This window comes from Ictidomys tridecemlineatus, chromosome 13, assembly GCF_052094955.1.
Source record: "Ictidomys tridecemlineatus isolate mIctTri1 chromosome 13, mIctTri1.hap1, whole genome shotgun sequence".
NCBI lineage: Eukaryota > Metazoa > Chordata > Mammalia > Rodentia > Sciuridae > Ictidomys > Ictidomys tridecemlineatus.
The window spans coordinates 88,644,539-88,664,187 of record NC_135489.1 but is presented as its reverse complement, the minus strand read 5'-3'; the positions used below and the strand labels follow the sequence as shown (position 1 = coordinate 88,664,187).

General features: G+C 52.2%; 1 protein-coding gene and 1 long non-coding RNA gene across 6 annotated transcripts in view; one reads left to right on the top strand and one right to left on the bottom strand.

Moving 5' to 3' along the window:
* Positions 1-766: 766 nt before the first annotated feature.
* Piezo2 (piezo type mechanosensitive ion channel component 2) overlaps positions 767-19,649 on the bottom strand; it is a 337,909-nt gene continuing 319,026 nt past the window's right edge. For all 4 annotated transcript variants that reach the window (XM_078030440.1, XM_078030437.1, XM_078030438.1 and 1 more), the window contains 9 exons: positions 16,199-16,357; positions 15,817-15,964; positions 10,854-11,042; positions 10,483-10,575; positions 8,622-8,794; positions 7,112-7,240; positions 5,618-5,697; positions 2,847-3,030; positions 767-2,196 (listed from right to left, as the gene is read on the bottom strand). In XM_078030440.1, coding sequence (XP_077886566.1) covers positions 1,944-2,196; positions 2,847-3,030; positions 5,618-5,697; positions 7,112-7,240; positions 8,622-8,794; positions 10,483-10,575; positions 10,854-11,042; positions 15,817-15,964; positions 16,199-16,357 — 1,408 coding nt within the window. In that variant the 3' untranslated portion in view covers positions 767-1,943. The remainder of the gene's footprint in view (positions 2,197-2,846; positions 3,031-5,617; positions 5,698-7,111; positions 7,241-8,621; positions 8,795-10,482; positions 10,576-10,853; positions 11,043-15,816; positions 15,965-16,198; positions 16,358-19,649) is intronic.
* On the top strand, positions 3,025-8,019 carry LOC144369962 (uncharacterized). 2 transcript variants are annotated; one of them, XR_013429828.1, is made up of 2 exons: positions 3,025-6,449; positions 7,231-8,019. It is a non-coding gene; the product is annotated as an uncharacterized LOC144369962 (long non-coding RNA). The 2 variants fall into 2 exon arrangements; XR_013429827.1 differs by having other exon boundaries at positions 3,025-6,454.

The following is a 19,649-nucleotide window of genomic DNA, read 5'->3' as shown; positions in this document are numbered from 1 at the left end:
CAGGCAGCCTTGACCTTTAGTTGTCTTCTCCCGAGAATTTTCCATGTCTACTGTTTTTTGAATGTGTTACATCTACTTTCCAGAAATTCCTTGTTGACTTTTTTTTTTCCTTTTGGTAATTGGGGTTTAACTCTGGGGTACTTAATCACTGGGCCACACCCCAGCCCTTGTTTATATTTTTCTTAGAGACAGGGTCTCACTAAGTTGCTTAGGGCCTTGCTAAGTTGCTGAGGCTGGCTTTGAACTGGCGATCCTCCTGCCTCAGCCTCCTGAGTTGCTGGGATGACAGGCATGTGCCACCGTACCGGGCCACTTGTTGACTTTCCTAAAAGAAAAAACCCACAAGCAGATACGAGAACCTGATTCCTCCAGTTGTCGGGAAATGAGAATGTGACCGACTTCCACTGAGTGGGTTGCATTTAATATCACAATGATCGAAGCCGTGTACCTCCACTGGGAAGAAGCTGCCGGCACTCACAGCATGACAGAGAGATGTCAATCCTCTAGAAAATGGTGGGCAGCACATGAAATCTGCTATTATTTTAAAGCTTCACATCCAATTTCATAGTTTCCTCTGTGCAAATTACTGCTAGCACGTGTTCCTGTTTCATGTACACAGAACACAGGCATGAAAAACCAAACCAAACTTAGGAGAAGCAGTTTCTTATCTCAGTTTTTTTTTTTTAACTCTTTGTATATTCTATTGAAAATAACCACTATTTCATGCAAAAAAAAAAAAAAAAGACAAATAAAAAGTATCTTTAGATGACTTTGCAAGATGTGCTTTATTTTAAGTCAGCCCTGAACCCAAACTACACAGGATCGTGGTTTTGGACACATTCTAACCATTCAATGGTTTTTCTCAGAAACTGTGTTTTAGTATGGAATGCAGACTACACTCAGTCATAGCTTTTCATGCTACATTGTTACTCTGTGGAGAGGATGTATCACCAAGGATGATAATTTAAGAAAAGCCATTTTAATTTCCCCAAGCTTAATATACATATTTCTTTCATAATTATGAACTTAAAAAAACCCGTCTCAGATGTAAAAATGTGAACTGGAATATGTAAACTCTTTGATATGCCTGAAAAACAGGAAGGAAAAAGTCACATACTGGAAAACGGCTGCTCGAATTACTGAAATGGGAGAAGCGTGCTGGGGGCGGAGGAACCGTGGTGACCTCAGGCGTGGCGGAGTCAGAAGTCAGGGTGCTGCCCACCCACTGGGCTGGCCTGCTGGGCGGTGGGGCAGAGACCCTCGGGCTCGCGCATGCCACACTGCGGAGGGCTCTGCTGGACTCGGCAGAGCAGGTGCCCGTGGTTTGTTTTGCTGCTTTGTTTCCTGAGACGTCACTGGTGTTCCACGGGAAGATTTCTTTTCAGTCTTCAGTTAGATAAGGCAGTAAGAGTATGGCTAATGGGATCTTTTTGCTTAGAATGGGGCTTACCCTTCCGCGTCCTTGGGGCCCTGAGTTCCCCTCCCTGCTCCCCGGGAACGAGGCTGGGCCTTCTGCCTCCTGTTTCTCCTGCCCAGCTGCAGTGCTGAGGCTTGCCCAGTCCCCTTGCAGCTGCTGCCCAGCCACACGAGCCCAAGGGGCACGCAGCACCCTGCAGTGCAGGTACAGCCTGGGCACAGTACAGGCACTGGCCTTTCTCTGGGGGGAGGGACCTGGGAGATTCTTCACATGGTCCATCAGAACGCAAGACGTTGCTGACCACAGCCAAATCGCAGCCCTGACCTCAGAGAGGGGACTGCAGACGACCTCTTTAGCAGCGTCTCGCTGGCAAGGTGGCCCGGCGGCAGGAGGAAGTCAGCCCCTTGGGCCGCCCGACAGAAGAGAAGCCACTTCCTAGAACGAGAAACACTTAGCTCTTAGGAGAGTATTGTGCTTTTTTTAAAATCCAAAGGTTCACATTACCCGCAGTCTGGGTCCCACGGTCTCAGTTTGTTTTTTCCCTTGTCCACTTGATCATCGTTTCTGGAGAGCGGTACAGGAATATTAATTTGGCATAGAGGTCTTCTTCTAGTTCCAGTTCCCCTGTCTCTCGGACTAAAAAAATATCCGTACACAACTTCAAGATTCGATCCACATTCGGAAGCTCTTCAAACATGATGGAGTGGGAGATCCCACTGAAGAACTCCCGGACAAATTTCCCAATCACGAGGACGACCGAGGCATACAGTCCCATGATCCTGAAAAAGAAAAGCAACCCCGTGAGGAGCAGCCACGTCAGCAGGTAGCGGTGGTCAGCAGACACGTGACAAGATGTAGTTGGTGGAACATGATAAAGTTGGTAGAAATGCAGTTGGGCTTTATGTCCTTTTTTGAAACTAGCTCCTTTCACTTTACCATTTCCATCTCAGAGATCCTGTTTGTTTAAGGTCTAGGTGGGAAATGATCTCCTGTGAGGCTCATTGGGAAATGGCACACATTTTGCTGTCTTGCAGGGGATGAGCCTTGGGATTTAACCATGAGAAAATAACAAGATGGCTCAAATCTGTTTAAAACTGGGATGTTTTACCAAAAGCTGGAGGCAACCAAAGCAGAAAAGTGGGAACCCTATGCACGATCCCAGATTCAAATGCTAAACGGCATTAAAGTGTGCCACAATAGGAAGGTACAGAGAAAGGGTGCCACATGCCACGGCCACGGGAGTCACACCAGGCACTCTGATCTCTGGGCCTCAGGTTCCCTCCATTTTAAATGAAGGGCCAGCTTGTCCATCTTCTAATACAGCAGCCCTGAAGCTGGGAGTTCTCAGAAGAGAACTAACTCCTAGCCCTGGACCCCATGGGCTAGGAGTTAGGCTCTTCTGATGGCTCTTTGGGAAAGGGACCCTTACCCGTAGCCAGCCAGGAAGCCCAGGCTGGGGGGACTGACTTTGTCATTGAAGACCACCAACTCCAGGGCTTGCGACTCCTGATCATAGATTCTATTTCCTGTCAGGTTGAGAACCCACCACTCGCTGTTGGAGTTAGTTGAATTGTCTCTGGACAGAATGATGGTGATGTTCATGAAATTGCTTTCTGGAAGGGAAGGAAAACAAAATAAAGTCAATGTGAGAGTTTTAAGATTTGATGCACTAACAGTTCTCAGATGGCAAAACTGGGGCACTCTGGGCAGCCTGTGGCTCCAGGATGGGGACCTAGGGACACTTGACAATGTGAGCAGAAAGGAGCAGGTTCTCTTTCTCAGCTAGAGAGGCCAGTCATGGCTCTGTGTGTGGCGGCCTGAGCACAGGGAGATGGGGGACCCACTGCCTAAGCAGGGTGCTGACCACCCCAAATGGCTGAGTGGACACTTAGAAACCTAGATACCAGCTGTGGCTGGAACTGGTGACTCATTCACATCACCAGCATGCACTGACTGCCCCAGGAAGTTAGGGCTGCAAAACTGCATATAGAATTGTTCTTCATCTTATGGGTAAAGACAATGTGCAGGCACAATTTATGATCCTGGGGCAACCACTTTAGGTCCAGCATTGCTAGGTCTGTCTGCTGGGGAGACTGCTGCTGGTTAGTACGATCCGTGGGCACTTCCTCCAATAGATGACTTTGGGCTGAGTTTTGCTCAGTAAGACCTCACTGGGTCGAGAGAGGTGGGGAGAAAGGACGAATGGCAACAGCTCTGCAGAGTTCTGAAGCCCTAACACATGGTCAGTGACTGCTTCTGCTGGGCAGAGGGTGGATGCGAAAGAGCCGTAAAAGACAGGGCCAGCAAGGAGCTGGGAGCCATACTGCACAGATCTCCTTAAAAGGATCCCACCGCTGCCCAGCACAAAGGCGGCTCCACTGAGGGACAGGGTGGTGAGCTGTGCACTCTGTGAGGGTGGGAACTGCAACTGCAAGATTTCACAGAGAGTTTCCAGATCACAGGAGCCCAGGACACATGTGGCAGACAATGTTGGCTGGCTGGCTGGCTGAGTGTGGATGGGTGGATAGGTGGATGAGCAGATAGATAGATGGATAGATGGGAAAATGGATGGATAGATGGGTGGATGGATGGGTGGATGGACAGGTGGATGGAGGAATGGACAGATGGATAGATGGATGGATGGATGGATGGATGGGAGGATGGCTACCTGGACAGAAGGTAAATGGATGATGGATGGATGGATAGATGGATAGACAGATGGACAGATGGGTGGATGGATGGATGGTTGGGTGGGTAGATGGGTGAATGGATGGATGGATGCTTGGGTGGATGGATGGATGAATGAATGGACAGATGGATGAAGGAAGAAGAGTTAGCAATGGCAGGACACTAGAAGAGCCAATGTCCTTATCAAAGAAGATGGTGAACCACTCAGAACACTCAGGAACAGTTGAGAGACAGATACTGGGGAAACAGATTCCAGGTCTGGGTCTAGTTCTACCACATGCTGGCTGCATGGCTTCTCTGATCCTCTGTTTCCTCACGTGTAACTGGTGATGACGGTAGACCTATGCTAAGTATACCTGTGCTGACCTCACTCACAGGCAGAGAAGCCAGCGTCAGGGGTGGAAAGGTAAATAAGGGTGGGGGGCTCAATCATGCAGAAGGGCAGAAAGGGAGGTGGGCCAGGACCTGGGCACAGGAAGGGGCCTGGAAAAACAGAGAGGATACATGTTTCTTGAGCCCAGGGTCCGGGGCAGGGGGCGAGGAGGAGCCTTGCGAAATACAAGGCACACCCCAGGACCTGGAGGAAGCTTTGGGTGCACCCTTGTGGCCTAGATCCACCCTGGAAGTCAGTGGGGGGATCTGCTGCAGAGAGACACGCATACACCTGGAGGCAGAGTCCAGCCTCGGGCTGTTCGCTGGGCCTCAATGCTGCCTCACCTGGGCCCTCCATGTGGAATTCTAACTGCTCACTTCAGCTTTGCCTTCTGGCTAACTACTAGCAGCATGAGCCTGGCCTCAGCACCCAGCACCCCGCCTGGTGCACAGTGAATGACACAGTGGTGACAGTGAACATGTGCACTGTCCACATCTACCAGGTTGATCTGCTGTAGGTAATTAAATCAAGCAAGTCTTCATTATTAAAATGCAGGCAGTCATTCACCATTCAGCACCAGGAGACATCCTGAGAAATCCACTGCAGCAATCATCCAGTGGCCCTAACCAACCTGGACGTGCAACCTGCCACACACCTGGGCTACGTGCACACTGTCAGAAACGTGTCTGCAGTGATTGACGGGTCACGTGGTGCGTGAAGGTCGCCTAATGATAGGTTACACTGGACCCCAGGCCCTAGAGTGCTCCTGGTGCTCACTAGCCATGGGTCAGTGGGGGACTCTTTACTATCCCTGATGGGAGGGGCTGACCTACGTAACGGTGTCCGAGGGAGGCTTATAAAAGATCTGGGCGCTACAGGAAAAGAATGTGCAGGCTGGCCAGTAACTCACTAAACATGGACGTAAGCCAAAGAGGATTTGTATTGGCGACAAGGGAAATGAAGGGTGTGGCTTCTAGGTGCACAAATGATTCCCTGGCCAGCCAGAGTGGACAAGGTTCTGTGGTTCTTACCACACAGGGAAGGACTGTTGGAAAGTAGCTTCATGAAGGCTCAACAGGCAACTGTTAAAGCTAAATAAGAGTCAAATGCAAAGTTCTGGAGCCACCTCTCATTCTTACCAGACAAAAGCTGCTTTATAGGTTTTGAGTTCGAATCACTGGGTGCTTTCACGTAGTATGGGTAGATCCTTTCTATGGTCCTGGGCATCAAGAAAAGGAAAAAAGGTACAACTGAGTTTTAGCTGCTCCACCCCCCTGTAGTTAATTGGCACATATAATTGATTTTTGCTGTTTTTGACCTTGTGTCGACAAACAACAATGAAGTCTTTATGCACTCATATTATGCATCGGCATCAGGATTTATGGGTTTCCATCGTCCCTGGAGCTGAGAGCATCCACCAGGTCCCCTGGACGCTCCTGGGAACTCAGAGCCCAAGACACTTGGAGGCTGGAAAGCGGCTGCCGGCACTTTCCCAGGTCTGCGGCTCCATTCTGAAGCCAGGAGCTCTCCTTCCTGCCATCGTCTTCCAAAGCTAACCTACGATCTTGACCTTGAGTGCTCCTCTGATTTTGAGTTTTAGGATGAGTGAGGGGCGAGGAGACAGTGGTGACTAGCCCCCTCTGCTGCGCCTGCCTCTCTGGGGCTGTGACCCAGGGCATGCAGAGTCCCAGGTCCCACGGGAGACGATGGGAGAGGGCCTGGCGACCTCAGGGGCCCTCAGTGCAGTGGCTGAGGAAGGGAGTCATCGGGGACACTGCCAAGGCCTGCGTTCTGCTGGCCCTTACGCTCGTGGGCAGACACCTGGGGTAGTTCAGCTGCAGACCAAGCTCTTCTCTCTGCCCATTCTCTCTCAGCAGGTGCCTGGCTGAAACGGACTTCTCGCGTCGGGGGAGCAGCTTCATTGACCCCTGGCCTTCTCCGCCCCACCTCCCACCCCATCCAGGCAGCCAGGTGAGGTCAGTGCTCCCTGGGCCTGGTGAGCAGAGAGGGAGGGACAGAGACGCTCAGCCACTTGGAGGTAGCTCCCTGTCGGGGAATCTGGAGGCTGTGTGGACACACAGTGGGCACCCTAGAGCGGGCGGCCACCGAGGCCTGGTCAGCTCAGTGCAGTCCTGGCCCCGCCCCCACGTGGGGCTCCCAAAGGCAGTATCCCTGGAGGTGATGGCAGGACCACGGGCTCATGTCATGTCTGGACAGGTGGACCCCAGAGAGCCTGCTGGAGCTCCCACACCCCCAGATACCCCAGAACCAGCACAAGGCCCAGTAGCTGAGGGAGAGACCCACCCATGGTGATGCTCCGGCCTGGCAGACAGACACTGCGGCTCTGTGGAAGGCTAGCAGGGCAGGGACAGCACTGGCCACGGGCAGGCAGTATCCCTGGAGCCTGCTCCACAAGGCCCTCACATGATGCTCACGACCCTAGGGCACATGGAAAGAACCCAGGGCTGGGATTCAGGCCCTTTAAACTGTCAAAATGGGGCCTCCCAAGAGAAACTGCCTGGTATTCCCAGAGCAGAGAGCCGCCGTCCCGTGTGCATGAGCTTGTCGCAGGATGTTCTGTGTGGCCACGTGCCCCTGATAGAGCTCTCCACCCACAGGGCAGAGACACTTACACTGGGGTTTTTGAGCTCTCTGGGTCGTTGCTAGCGATCATGTTGGCTATGTTCTTCCGTGTGCTGTTCTGAAGAGGAAAAGAGAGCTTATCTGTTGCTATTTCTGCTTTTGCCCCCAGACTCATGTTTCTGTGGAAGAAGAAGAAAAAGAAAGCCCAGTGCCCGTGATTACTCAGAAGTCTGGAGGAGAGACCTAAACACACACTTGATTCTCAGGTTTAGGCAGCTCATCAAGCTTTTGCTAGGTCCCCATCTGTCACCCCAACCCCTCTGTCCACCTCACCTCTGTCCAGCTTGTAGACAGCCCAGTTCATGAGACCTGGGACAGCCAGAATCACAGGAAGGAGGCACAGTCACTGTCTAGAGAGGGACCCTCCTGACACACAGGACTGAGTCTCAAGAAATGTCCTACGTGTTAGATCCACGTTTTACAAAATTCTTCAGTCAGAAGTTTATTTGTAAATTTTCTTTGGTACAAGGAATCGAACCCAGAAAAACTTAACCACTGAGCCACACCTCTAGCCCTTTTTTAAATTTAGAGTCAGGGCCTTGCTAAGTTGCTAAGGCTGGCTTTGAACTTGTGATCCTCTTGCCTCCCAAGCCGCTGGGAGGGAAGGCATGAGCCACTGTGCCCAGCCAGAAGTTTATTTTTAAATTTTTTTTTTTGTTGTTATTTTTCATAGCTCTTCAAAGACCAGCAATTAAAGTTTTGGTAATTACTACAGAATCGGAGGTGAGAAATCGGGGACACTTTAAAGGAGAAAATAAGACTAAAGAAGGAGTGCTGTAAATCCTGCACAGCCACCTTCGTAACTTCTTTCCTGCAAAGTCACTTTGGATTCTAGAAGGCCCTCTGCTTTGTCTGTCAGCATTGTGGTGTCACGGACCCAAATAAACCTGTGACTGTCCTGCATGGGTCTGACTCCAGTCTGCGCTGGACATACCCCTCTAGGTAGCCTGTGGCCTGCTCCAGGGTCTCCAAATCTGTATCCCCAAAGCACCGGATGCAGAACCAGCATGTAAGTCGTGGCTTGTGTGCATGGTGCAAGGGCAGGAGCGGCTGCAGAGGCTGGCTGCCTGCTGCTCCATCTTGGAGACAAGACCTGCCAGGATCTGCCCAGTGCTAGGGGAAACAGGGTTGCCCGCGCTGCCAGGGGCTGTGGCTTCTCCACTGCTAAGACCAAGGGTGGCTCTGTGGCAATCTAACAGTTCACTGGGTGCCCCTTGGTGGCAGTGTGACAGTTCACCGGGGCTGTCTCAGCTTGGAGGCCATCACTCTCTTTCTTGCTCCTTCCTCCTGCCTCTGGCTCACAGAACTCACTGACAGTCTGTCTTGGCAAACTGACGTCAGGGAGAGAACAAGCAAAACCAAAGGGAAGCACAGACATTCTTGAACGGTCAGTGGCACAGAAGGACACAGAGCCAGGCGCCCGTCCACCTCTAGCTCCTCTCCTGCCCAGCCCACCCGAGTCCAGACAGAAGGGAGGATGCATGGAAACACAGTAACTACCTCTGGATACTCCATGAAAACACAACAGAGAAGCTACTACTGAGATCCTTGAGTTCGCTTATCATTTTCTGCTTACTGGGAGGGCTGATGGTCCACAAAGAATTTGAGTTTCCTTCCAGTTCTGCTACTGTTATGTCTTCTTTTTCATAATTTTCCAGAAATTGCATAGCACCCTGTACACCACAAAGGCACAAGCACAAAGAGGTCACGTGCACCATGCTGTGTGAGAAACCGGTCGCTCTTCCTTCTAGCTGCCTCGCGGAAGGGACCCTGCCTGGGAAAGGGACATTCACAAAAGCCCAGGCCAGGGAGTCCTGATGCTCTGGGTCTGCTGACCTCAGGGGTGGGTGGCTCTCAGGCACGTGGCCCAGGCCCAGGGTGGTGTCCCGGCCACAACACAGCTCTGGGATCTTCCCAATTAAACAGGAAATGAAAACCAGATAATTCAGCATTTCTCTCCACTAAGAAAGGAATTCCTCAGTGACGGGGGAGTGCTCCTCTCATGAGGGACAAGATCTCCCCAGGACATCCTGGCCTTGACCTGAGAGCTGCTTGTTGCTTAAGATCATCTTTTTTGGTACTGGGAACTGAACCAGTACCAAAGGCTCGGGGCACTTAACCAACACCCCAGCCCTTTATTCCTGTGTTTTATTTAGAGAAAGGATCACGCTGAGTTGCTGAGGCTGGCTTTGAACTTGGGATCCTCCTGCCTCAGCCTCCTGAGTAGTTGGGATCACAGGTGTGTGCCACCACGCCTGGCTCAAGGTCATTTTTGATAGTGTGCTTGACTAGTGACCATTCTGAACAAGAATAAAGCATCTGTTGGCCTAACCACTTTCTTAATTAAACACACGATCTGTAAAACCAAGTGTGTTGATGGGAATCATGTTGTCGGTATTATTAATAGTGAGGAATACAGAGAAAAGAATGACATCAGTCACAGCTCTGTCCTCAGAACGGGGTCATTGTTTTATGTGGTAGGGGATATATTTCTTATCCTTTTTTGGTTTAGAAAGATAAGAGTCTATATCTTGTTTTAATTTTTGTTTAAACTTGAGAAATCATCATGCCTTTTATAGTCTCTGTGATGATTATTATTTTGTGTTTTTTTTTGGGGGGGGGATACTGCAGATTTGACCACTGAGCCACCTCCCCAGTCCTATTTTGTATTTTATTTAGAGACAGGGTCTCACTGAGTTGCTTAGCACCCCGCTGTTGCTGAGGCTGGCTTTGAACTTACAATCCTCCTGCCTCAGCCTCCCAAGCCACTGGGATTACAGAGATTATTGTTTTATTACAAAGGAAATTGGCTGAAAAATCTTAAGACTACGAAACATATGAATAAAGTAAGAGTGGGAGTCCCCTCTTGCAGCATGGCCACTGGAGTGGACCCAGGTTCACTTAGTACATCTGCCGTAACTTCCTCCATGAGCCTCTGCGTACACAGCTCTCAAATTGCTTCCAGTTTCAATTAACGCAGATGATGCATTCTTAAGCAAGCACCTATGTAAACTCCCCGTGCTCTGAATTACTTTCTTAGGAGAGATTCCCAGGGTAGACCTACTGGTCAAAAGATCAATATACAACACAATTTAAAATGTCAATTTTTTTTAAAAAATGAATCAATTTCTGTGGAGCTTGAATTAACATGTTCTGAATTCAACTTGTGTTTAGGACCACTCATGTCCAATAGCCTAGACACAACTCCCTGGATTCTCAAAGTAGCCAGTGGCCAGGAATCAGCTGTTTATGACAGGGAACCCTGGAAAAGCCGTCCTCTCCCCCACTGTGGGCGGTGGCCAGGTGCAGGGCAGCCCAGGACGAGGGCCTTGGCAGAACCCGCACATGCACATTTACTTACGGTGTCCCTAGAGAAAGTTCTCATAAATTTATTAAACTTCGTCTGGTCCATGACCTTCAGCTGGCTCTGTTGGGCGCTCATGGTAAAGATGGGCTGGAAAACAAAGATGAGAGTTTGCAGTCCTGCCCAGCCCCGCCTGCGTCCTGGGCACAGACTCAGCCATGACGGCCCCAGGGACTGGCTGCAGAGAGCACTTCGCCACCTGATTATTCCCCTGCTCACAACCCCAGCAGAGCTATCCTTTCAGACTGCTGCTCCTTATTTTGTATATGTCACAGTGCTGGGGACATTTGGACTGACAAAACGTCACTAGACATCCCCTCTATGTCCTCCTGAAAGATGGCTCCAGTGGTTGGTGAGACCCAGGTTACCTGATACCCGCCCAGGGTAATTGTGACCGACACATCCAGGGGCTGGTTGATGACCCCAGCGACAGACTTGATCAGAGACATGAAGAGCAGAGGGAACCACACAATGCAGATGAGCAGGACGATGATCATGCCGCCCATGCCGTACTTGACCACCTTCTTCTTCTTCTGGCCCCGGGGCTGCGGGTATCTCTGCAACACAAGAGTTCAGAGGTTGGGCAGATGGCCTGGACCAGGGCGGGAGCTGGGGACTGTGGAGTCAGCCCTGGCTCGTCTCTGCTTCCTGGGGTGGGAACCTTGCAGAGATCACGGCGCCTTGATACTCAGGTAGATTGAGATTCCCACTTAGATCAACTAATTCTTTTTTTCTCTTTGGATGTTTTTTTATCTATGGCCTGTGTTGCACACAGTGATGGGATTTGACGTTTCATATTGGTTCAGGCACATGACGTAACAAGATTATTTGGCCAATACGCCTAACTCTTTTGTTGCAAATGTTAAATCAACACGTAGATATGGAGGTAAAAGTAGTGATGGAAAAGAACCTGCCCTGAGCTCTCTACCTGCTCCCACGTTGGGGCCACTCAGGGCCAACCGTGACCCTTCAAAGGCAGCCATATGATGAATCTAGGGACCAGTAGGTCACAATCCAGTCCCCAGTAGGAGCTCCTAAGAGGTGGGACCTTTGGAGTGACCTGGGTGCTGCCTCCCTGTGTGGACTCACCCCCTTGGGAGCGAGGGCTGTCTTAGGGTTAGCTTCCCTAAGAGCCCTTCCGGCTGGGTCTCTGGCGCATTCCCTGACTTGGGCCTCGTGATGCCCTGCTCGCTCTTGGGACTCTGCCAGCAAGGCCATCACCAGATGTAGCCCTCAAACCCGGTCCAGAATCCTGAGCCCCACACCTCTTCCCTTTACAACCACCCAGTCTGTGGTACTGTGTTATTAGCCACAGAAAACAGACCAAGACAGGTGACACACGACATGGGGTCACCTCACCCTTCACCTGGCCAAGTGACTTACCCTGGGCTCACATTCCCTTGGGAGGAATCCACCACTCCCACAGGTCAAGGGAAGAGGATCCCCTCCCATGGGGAGCACTGTGCTCTGGGCTGCAATCCGGAGGGGCTGGGCACCCGCACAGGACCCTGCTGCAGTGCTGGGTGCTCGGTGACCCTGGGGGAAGCAAGCTCCTGGACTCCTGAGAGCAGGAGGGGGTGCAGGACCACCACTCAGCACACGTGAGGGAGCGTCCTAAAGGATCCTGTGCCAGAGCAGCCGTGGGAGCTCAGAGGGTGGCAGTGGGCAGTGATTCTGCCGACCATAGTTTCCTATTCTTTCCTATTTCTAACTTATAATTTTGAAAGCAAAGCTAGAAGTTAATATGTGAAAGTTGAAAGTTGGAAACATAGTACACATATGTGGCACAGGTATGTGCACGTAATAAGCAGATTTCTCAGGGAGGCAAGTTAGGATAAGCAACCACCGGTCCCAGTCCATCAGCTCTGTCTTCCTGTCCTGAAGAGTTTTGTGAGTTAAAGGAGATTTAGCTTTTATTTGCCAGGGACAGTTTAGGTCTCTCCTGCCTGAGTGGGACCATGTCATCTCTGCTGAAGGCCAATGTTCCAAGACCCCGCCCTGCTCCTGCCCCTCCACCTGCTGGCCCCTCCCGCTGTTCCTGCATGGCCAGGGCAGAGACCCTCCGATCTGTGTTGGGTCCTGTGGCTGCTTTCCACAGGGATGGCCCTCCCTGTCCTGCGTGGCTCAGCTCTTGACCGTGTTTCCGCCTTTCCTGTTTCATTACATTTCTGATTGGCCTCCTGCAGAGTCTTGGGAGGTGCCGGGTGGGACTCACTAGGCAAATAGAGCAGGGCATGGCTGCCTTGTGCGTGCTCAGGCCAGCCTTTGGCCTTCAGGAAGCTGCTCTTGCTTCAGGGTGTGTTGTGCTAATCTTATCACAGAGCTCATATAAAACTAAAGAGGCAATCAACTCAGTGTGGTGAGGACTGAGTGGGTCCAGTTGTGGTCCAGACTGGGGGGCAGTTAGGGAAGACCCCTGAGAAAGAGGGGTCTAATCTGGCACCTGCAGCCTGAGAGGGGGGAGGGCTGCTGCAGACAGCCAGGGAGCAGGCCAAGGCCTCATCTGGGAACCCAGAGAGGAGAAGCGCCAACCCCAGGCCCCTGGACCAGCGGAGGACGGGAGACAAGCCCAGGCAAGAGCAGAAAGAAACAGGCGCAGACACTCCCTGGCACCTGGCACCCCAGGCCACTGCAGGAGCTCACACCTGTGGCGATGCCTTCCCTTCCCCAGGTCCCATCATGACGCCCTGGAGGAGCTCCACCTTGGTCACAGAGTGTCATACACCAGTCTGTGGCCTGGGCTGCATGTGCTGCCTCTGTGGACCGTCAAAGCCTGACTGTGGGGCTGGCCTGGCCTGGCCTCCCTGCATCACCATGCCCAGCAGAGGTCCAGGCACACAGCATCTAGCTAGCAATTCACTTTTTGGTTGATTACACCCAAAAGAAAAAAAGATACATTTCAGTCGTCCTGTGTGCAGGCCCTTGGCCTTGGCTGGTCCTGTCAGTTAACCATACCCTGGACCCTAGGTTGCCTTCGAGCCTGTGTGGCAGCAGGATGCCATGGCAGTGAGGGTGGGGACATCCTGAGCCTGGCCCAGCAGGCTCTGCACCTCCCTCACTGCCCTGGACAGGAGCCAGCGTGAGGGCCATGGGCTCCCCCGGGGGTGTAGCCAACCTGGGAAGTTGTGTTTGAGAAACCCGTGCCCGTGCAGGACAGATTCTGTGGTCCTTGTTCCCTGGACAGCACAGCACAGCATAGCTCTGGTGAGCACTGAGGGTGGGCTAGGTGCTGCGTGTGACCTGGAGATGACTTGGGCGCACAGGGAGAGGCCTGTAGGCTACATGCAAATCCTGAGCCACTGCAGATGAAGAGCTGGACACATGGAGCTCGGATCCCAGATCCTGGAACCAGTCCCTGCAGACACCACCCGGGGACCTCCATACCATCAGAGAGAAAGGTCCTGTGTCGAGAGCCAGACCCTGACTCCAAGCACGTGTGTGAGACCACTAAGTGACCTCCAGCCCCCGCTGGGTCACTGGGTGAATGACCCCAGGCAGATGTCCAGTGAGCCCAGCCAAAATGCTGAGCTGCAGAAGGACAATGGTTGCCGTGTCTGAACCACCAAGAGCTGAGGGAGTTGGTTGGCAGTGAGGAACAAGGACCACAGAATCTGTCCTGCACGGGCACGGGTTTCTCAAACACAACTTCACATCCATCTGCTGAATGACCACCCAGAGCTGAAGTCCTACAGCTCAGACGTGAAATGACCCTGAGGGCCTTCGACTCCAGCGTGGTGGTGCTCAGGGAGGGGTTGAAATGGCTGAGAGACAGGACTTGTGGGGAGACGCAGGTCCTAGACTGTGCCTTGAAGGGACCGTGGGGCCCAGGTCTCTTCTCTTTTACTTTCCAGACACCTCCAGGAGCAGGCCTCCTCTGCCACATGCTCCTGCCATGATAAACTGTGCTGCCAAAGGCCCAAAGCAACCGACAGGGCAGTGGTCCTGGACTGACACCTCCCAAACTGTGAGTGGAGACGAACCTTTCCTATGTGTAAGGATTCATCTCAGGCACTGGGTTACAGCCATGGAAACCTGACGGGTACACAAAGATCTGCTTTCCTCTCTTATTTTCCCATTTGGGAACCATGTAATTCTCCTCCTCCCATGTCCTGGTTCCAGACCCCAAGTCACCTGGAATTGACCCTCCACGTCCTTCTGGTATGACTTGGATGTGGTGTGTCCTCACAAAGCCTTGTGGTGAGGCTTGGTCTCCAGCCTAACAGCACTGAGAGCTAGTGGGGCGTTTATGAGGACCTGGGCACACCAGGGGCCTGCCCTCTCCGGGGGTCAATGTTTTTCTTATGGGAATGGGTTAGTTATTATTGGGGTCCAACCCCTCTTTCCTTTCTTCCACACATGCCTGCCTGCCTTTCTGATTTTCTGCCATGAACAGAGCAGTGTGAAGCTCTCACCAAAAGCCAAGCAGATGCCAGCACCCTCCTGTCCTTCAGAACTATGAACCAAAGCCAACCTCTTTGCTTTATAAAATTACCCAGTCTCAGCTGTTGTGTTTCAGCATTAGGAAAAAGACCAAGGCACTTTGTCATCTCAATTCTTATGCTCCTTGAAAATAAGAACAAGCTGATATGATTTTAAGCACAGAGCCATTCCCTTCAATTCCTCCCCCCTGTAAACCCAGGGGCCACACAGCACTGTCAGTGGAGCCGAAGTCCCCAGAGGAAGCTGCAGCCTGCACTGGAAACCTTTACCTTGGAGGAGACCTTTCCTAAGAGGATATTTTTGAGATCAGACAGACCGACGTTTCCTCCCCTGGCTAACATCAGTGGGTGTTTCCATTGCTATCATGCAAGCACTTCTTTTTCATTTCCTGAACTTTTGAAAAATTCAAAAATAATAGTAATTTTATCTATACTTAAAACTTTAATACTCAATTTAGCAGAATAAGCCAATATTTGCACTTCTGATATTCAACCTTTTCCCTTTTCAGAAAGAAGTTAAATTGTCCTTCCTTCCAAAGAGTGGATGGAAGGTGGGCGTGAGCCCCCGACGTGTGCCCCACCCTTCCCTGCCTGTGCTCCCTCTGCTCCATAGGAGCATTCAGGAGTGACTGGTCCTACAGCCGTCCAGCGCCTCTTCTTTTAAAAACAGACCTGCAAAGTCCTGTGGCCATCGAGGACATCTGGGTGCTATCCCTGACAAGTGGCCCACCCGACTGCGGTGGCAGGGACCAGATGAGCAGGCCCACCTCCCTTGGCTCACCACACCCCCCAGGCCCCAGCTGGTCTTGTAGGCCACCCCTCTGAGGGACGAGGACAGCCAGGCCACCTCTCTGAGGGATGAGGACAGCCATGGTGCCCACATGGCCCTCACCTTCTCCGACTCTCGCCAGCACTTGAGGATGAAGATATGGGCGTAGATGTCCTCCACGCAGATCCAGCTGGACAGGCTCAGCGTGGTGTCTGTCCACACCCAGTCCATCACTGCCCTCAGCTCGGTCAGGAAGGGGACGAGGCGGAACCTGCCAGAAGCTCCTGTTAGAGACCACGTGGGGCCCGCATCCCCCAGTCCACGCAGAGGCTCCTGAGCCTACAACTCTCCTGGGACCCTTGGGAGAGACCCGAGGTGGAGTGCAGTCCTCCCCATGCAGCAGGCCGAGGGCCAGTCGGCACTCCACCCCCGTCCCAGCTGGGACGCTCGGGGTCTTGCACTGCAGCCCTGGCCCCCCAACAACCAGACCACGTGGTGCTCTCACCCCTGGAACAGGAACAGGTTGACGTAGTTGTAGCTCTTGGTGAGGAAGTTCCCCAGCACGCGCGTTGGGTAGCCACAGCGGATCTGGTAGGCAGACAGCCCGAAGTAAACGCACTTCACAAAGTACCACAGCTGGGCCACCAGGTTCTGGCTGAACTTCCTGGAAGGTGAACACGGGGAAGGTGAAGGGAGGAAATAATTTTCTGATACAAAAGACACTCGTTCAGAATGAAAACAAATCAAAAACCAAGAACCTAGCTGGGCGCCCTACCTCTTGCCTATAATTCCAACCGCTCAGGAGGCTGAGGCAGGAGGATGGCAAGTTCAAAGTCAACCTCAGCAACCAAGGGAGGTCCTAAGCAACGTAGCGAGACACTGTCTCAAAATAAAACATAAAAAGGGCCGGGGATGTGGCTCAGTGGTTCAGTGAACCCCGGGGTTCAATCCCTGGTAACAAATAAACAAACAAGGACCTGATTTCTCTGTCAGTTAAAGGCAGCTTTAAGCAATTCTTCATACACAGCAGAGCACTTCAAAGGCAAAAGGTAGGGTAAGAAAACCTAATAGCTTACAAGGTTTCCAGGGAAGGACCCTCGCACCCGCATTGCTCAGTTGTTTAGGTCACAATTAAACTAAATCACTACCAAGTGAGTCTACTAAGGACGTTTCCTTACAATGGGAACCACGCAGCTGGCAGGGGCCAAATTGGAGCTCAGGAAAGAAAAAAAATGTATATTTTTAAAGAACTCCAGGTTTTAAGAAGACCTATAATTTGGAAAATGTAGGAGAAGGATTCTGAGAAGTGAGCCTCATTTTTTTATTTTTTAACCCCACCTCCCTGACACGGTCATGGGTGCACGGGCAGGCCTCCTGGACCGTGGTTCTGGCTGGGCAGAGATGGGGGCCTGCACCTGAGCCCTGGCCAGCCGCATCCACAGGACCTCAGGGTGGGGTCTCCAGGACATTTGGTTGGTGGTTGTCCCTGATGGGCCTCGTGGGCCACTTGTTGCAATCAGGACAAGCTGGGGAGAGGCTTTGCTTCCTGTCAAAAGTGGAAGCCAGCTACTGCTCAGCCCTCTTCCTCTGGGTTTCCCCGCAGAGAGCTGAACGCCACGTGTCCCAGAACTCCCTGAATCCCCTCCACAGTCCTGACTTCCCGAGATGCTGTTAGGGGGTGTGAGGGTGATAAACATGGAACCAGCATCCTCCAAGGCACTGAGTGGACACGGAGGGTGTCTCTTCTCCTCGATGACCTCGGGAGGGGCTTGTAGATGGGACGCATCTGTCCTGACGGCCTCCAGCTGGGCCGCGGGGAGCCTATTTCTTAGTTTAATAAACCCCCGTGAGGGTTGGGGATGGAGTTCAGTGGGAGAGCCTGTGTGCAGCATGTGCGCCGACCTGGGTTCAAGCCCCAGCCTCCCAAACAGTAAGCCAATAGGGAGGAGGGTGAGGACGACGGTGATGACAGAAAGGCAAACAGCCAACGCATCTGCACCTGCTGGTGAGGGAGCCCTGACCAGCTGCTGATTCTCTCTGAGTCTAGTTTCTTCATGTTTAACAAGAAAAATATGCCTTCCTTCCTCTTTGGAAGGAAGGTGGTGGTGAGATTCAAAGGGCTCCCGTCGGGTCCCGTCTTGGTTTCCACGCACAAGCGTGATCCTCCCACGCCACACGCCAAAAGAAACTTAGAGTGTAAACTCAGACTTGGAAGAGCTTCTTTCTTCTGACAGCTTTGTTAGGATATAAGTGGCACAGACGGAAGGATGGGGCTCACTGGGTATCCACATCTGTACAATCGCACGAGGCCCCTCGGCAGCCAGCAGAGGGTTTCCGCGGCACCCAGTGCCCTCACCTCTGAAGCCTTCCGGGCCTTCTGTGCGCCTTCTTCTCTCCTTTCTTCACCCACACGCGGCCACCCCTGCTCTGCGCCCTCTCCCTGCTGGTGGGCTGGAATTCTCTGAACGTGGTGTCCAGGCACACATGGCAACGTCCCTTCTGCCCGGCCTCTTCCTTCAGCAGGATCACTCCGAGAGCCCGCCAGGCTGTCAGGCTGTGTCCTCCCACTCTGCACGCCAGGTGGCTTTCCCTCCCACTGCCCACTGGGCCTCTGGCCTCCTCCCTGATGTTGGTGATCTTGGAAGCTGCTGTGGACACTGGCGTGCGAGTCTGTGTGGACCTAGGTCTGCACTCCACATGGGGGACTGCCAGGTCACAGTGTGGGTGGGTAGGGGACCTCAGAGAGCTCCGAGCCATCTGCAGAGTGGCTGGGTACGCCCATCCTCCCCCAGGTATCTGCTCAGTGGCAACGTGTGGAGGAAGAAAAAACGCATTTTGGATGTTGAAACCGAATACTGGTGGAGTGCAAAATGTCCAGAAACGGTATTAGCGACGGGTGGCAGTGAAGACAGAGGCTCACAGGTCCTGGGACACCCTATGTTAAATATCAGAAACTGAAGACAGACGGGCAGTTCTTCCAGGAGTGGCCACAGGGTGAGGCTCCAGGGTAGCATTCCAGCAGGCCTTGCAAGGTGCTTGGGACCCGTGGCGTAGTGTCCCCTGGGATGTGGGCCAGCATCTACCATGGAAGAAGTAGGTGTGTCTTTCTTACACTCCCCGATAGAGGGTCAATTGTTTTATCTTTTTATTAAATTAATTTTTAAAGAGTTTTGAGATAGTCTCACTTAGTTGCTTAGGCTTCATTAAGTTGCTGAGGCCGGCCTTGAACTTGCGATCCTCCTGCCTCAGCCTTCGGAGCCACTGGGATCATAGGCATGTGCCACCACACCCATGCCCATCAGTTGGTTTATTTTATCTTTTTAAATTTCCCAAGTGTAGTGAACCAAGACTTTCAGAAAATGTAACAAGCAAAAACTTGAGCCAGACAGAGAAAATAAGATCTCATTCTTAAATCGGATTCAATAGAGAACAATGTACTCTGTCTAAGGACTTGCCCTCTGAGTTTCTAACTCTTCCTCTCAATGCCTGAATGTATTTCCTCACATGTCACCGCCTGGCTCTTGCACAGATGGTGGTCACCTACAGACACACCAGAGCCGCTGCAGGACCTTTACCAGAGGCTGGGAGCGGAGAGATGGAGGGCGATGCTTGGCCACAAGTTGTCAAGATATAACCAGAAGGGACAGATGACAAAGCCTGCAGGTGCAGAGGGAGGCAGGGAGGGGCCCCGGAGACACAGTGCTGCTGCTCCATCAGTCATAGGGAGGAGAGGAGGGGCCAGCGGCACAGAGCAGGGGCGGGAGGAAGACAGCGCAGGGGCACCCTGCACACAGTTCAGGGGACAGGATTTAGGAGGCCGATAGTCCACTTTTCATGACCAAGTGTGGTTTAACATCTGTTCGACGATGCAGGAGTAACTGTTTTATGGGTCTACATCACCCCTGTATTTTGCGGGTATTCCAGCTGTATCTGGTTGGAAAGGGTGGCTTCTCGTG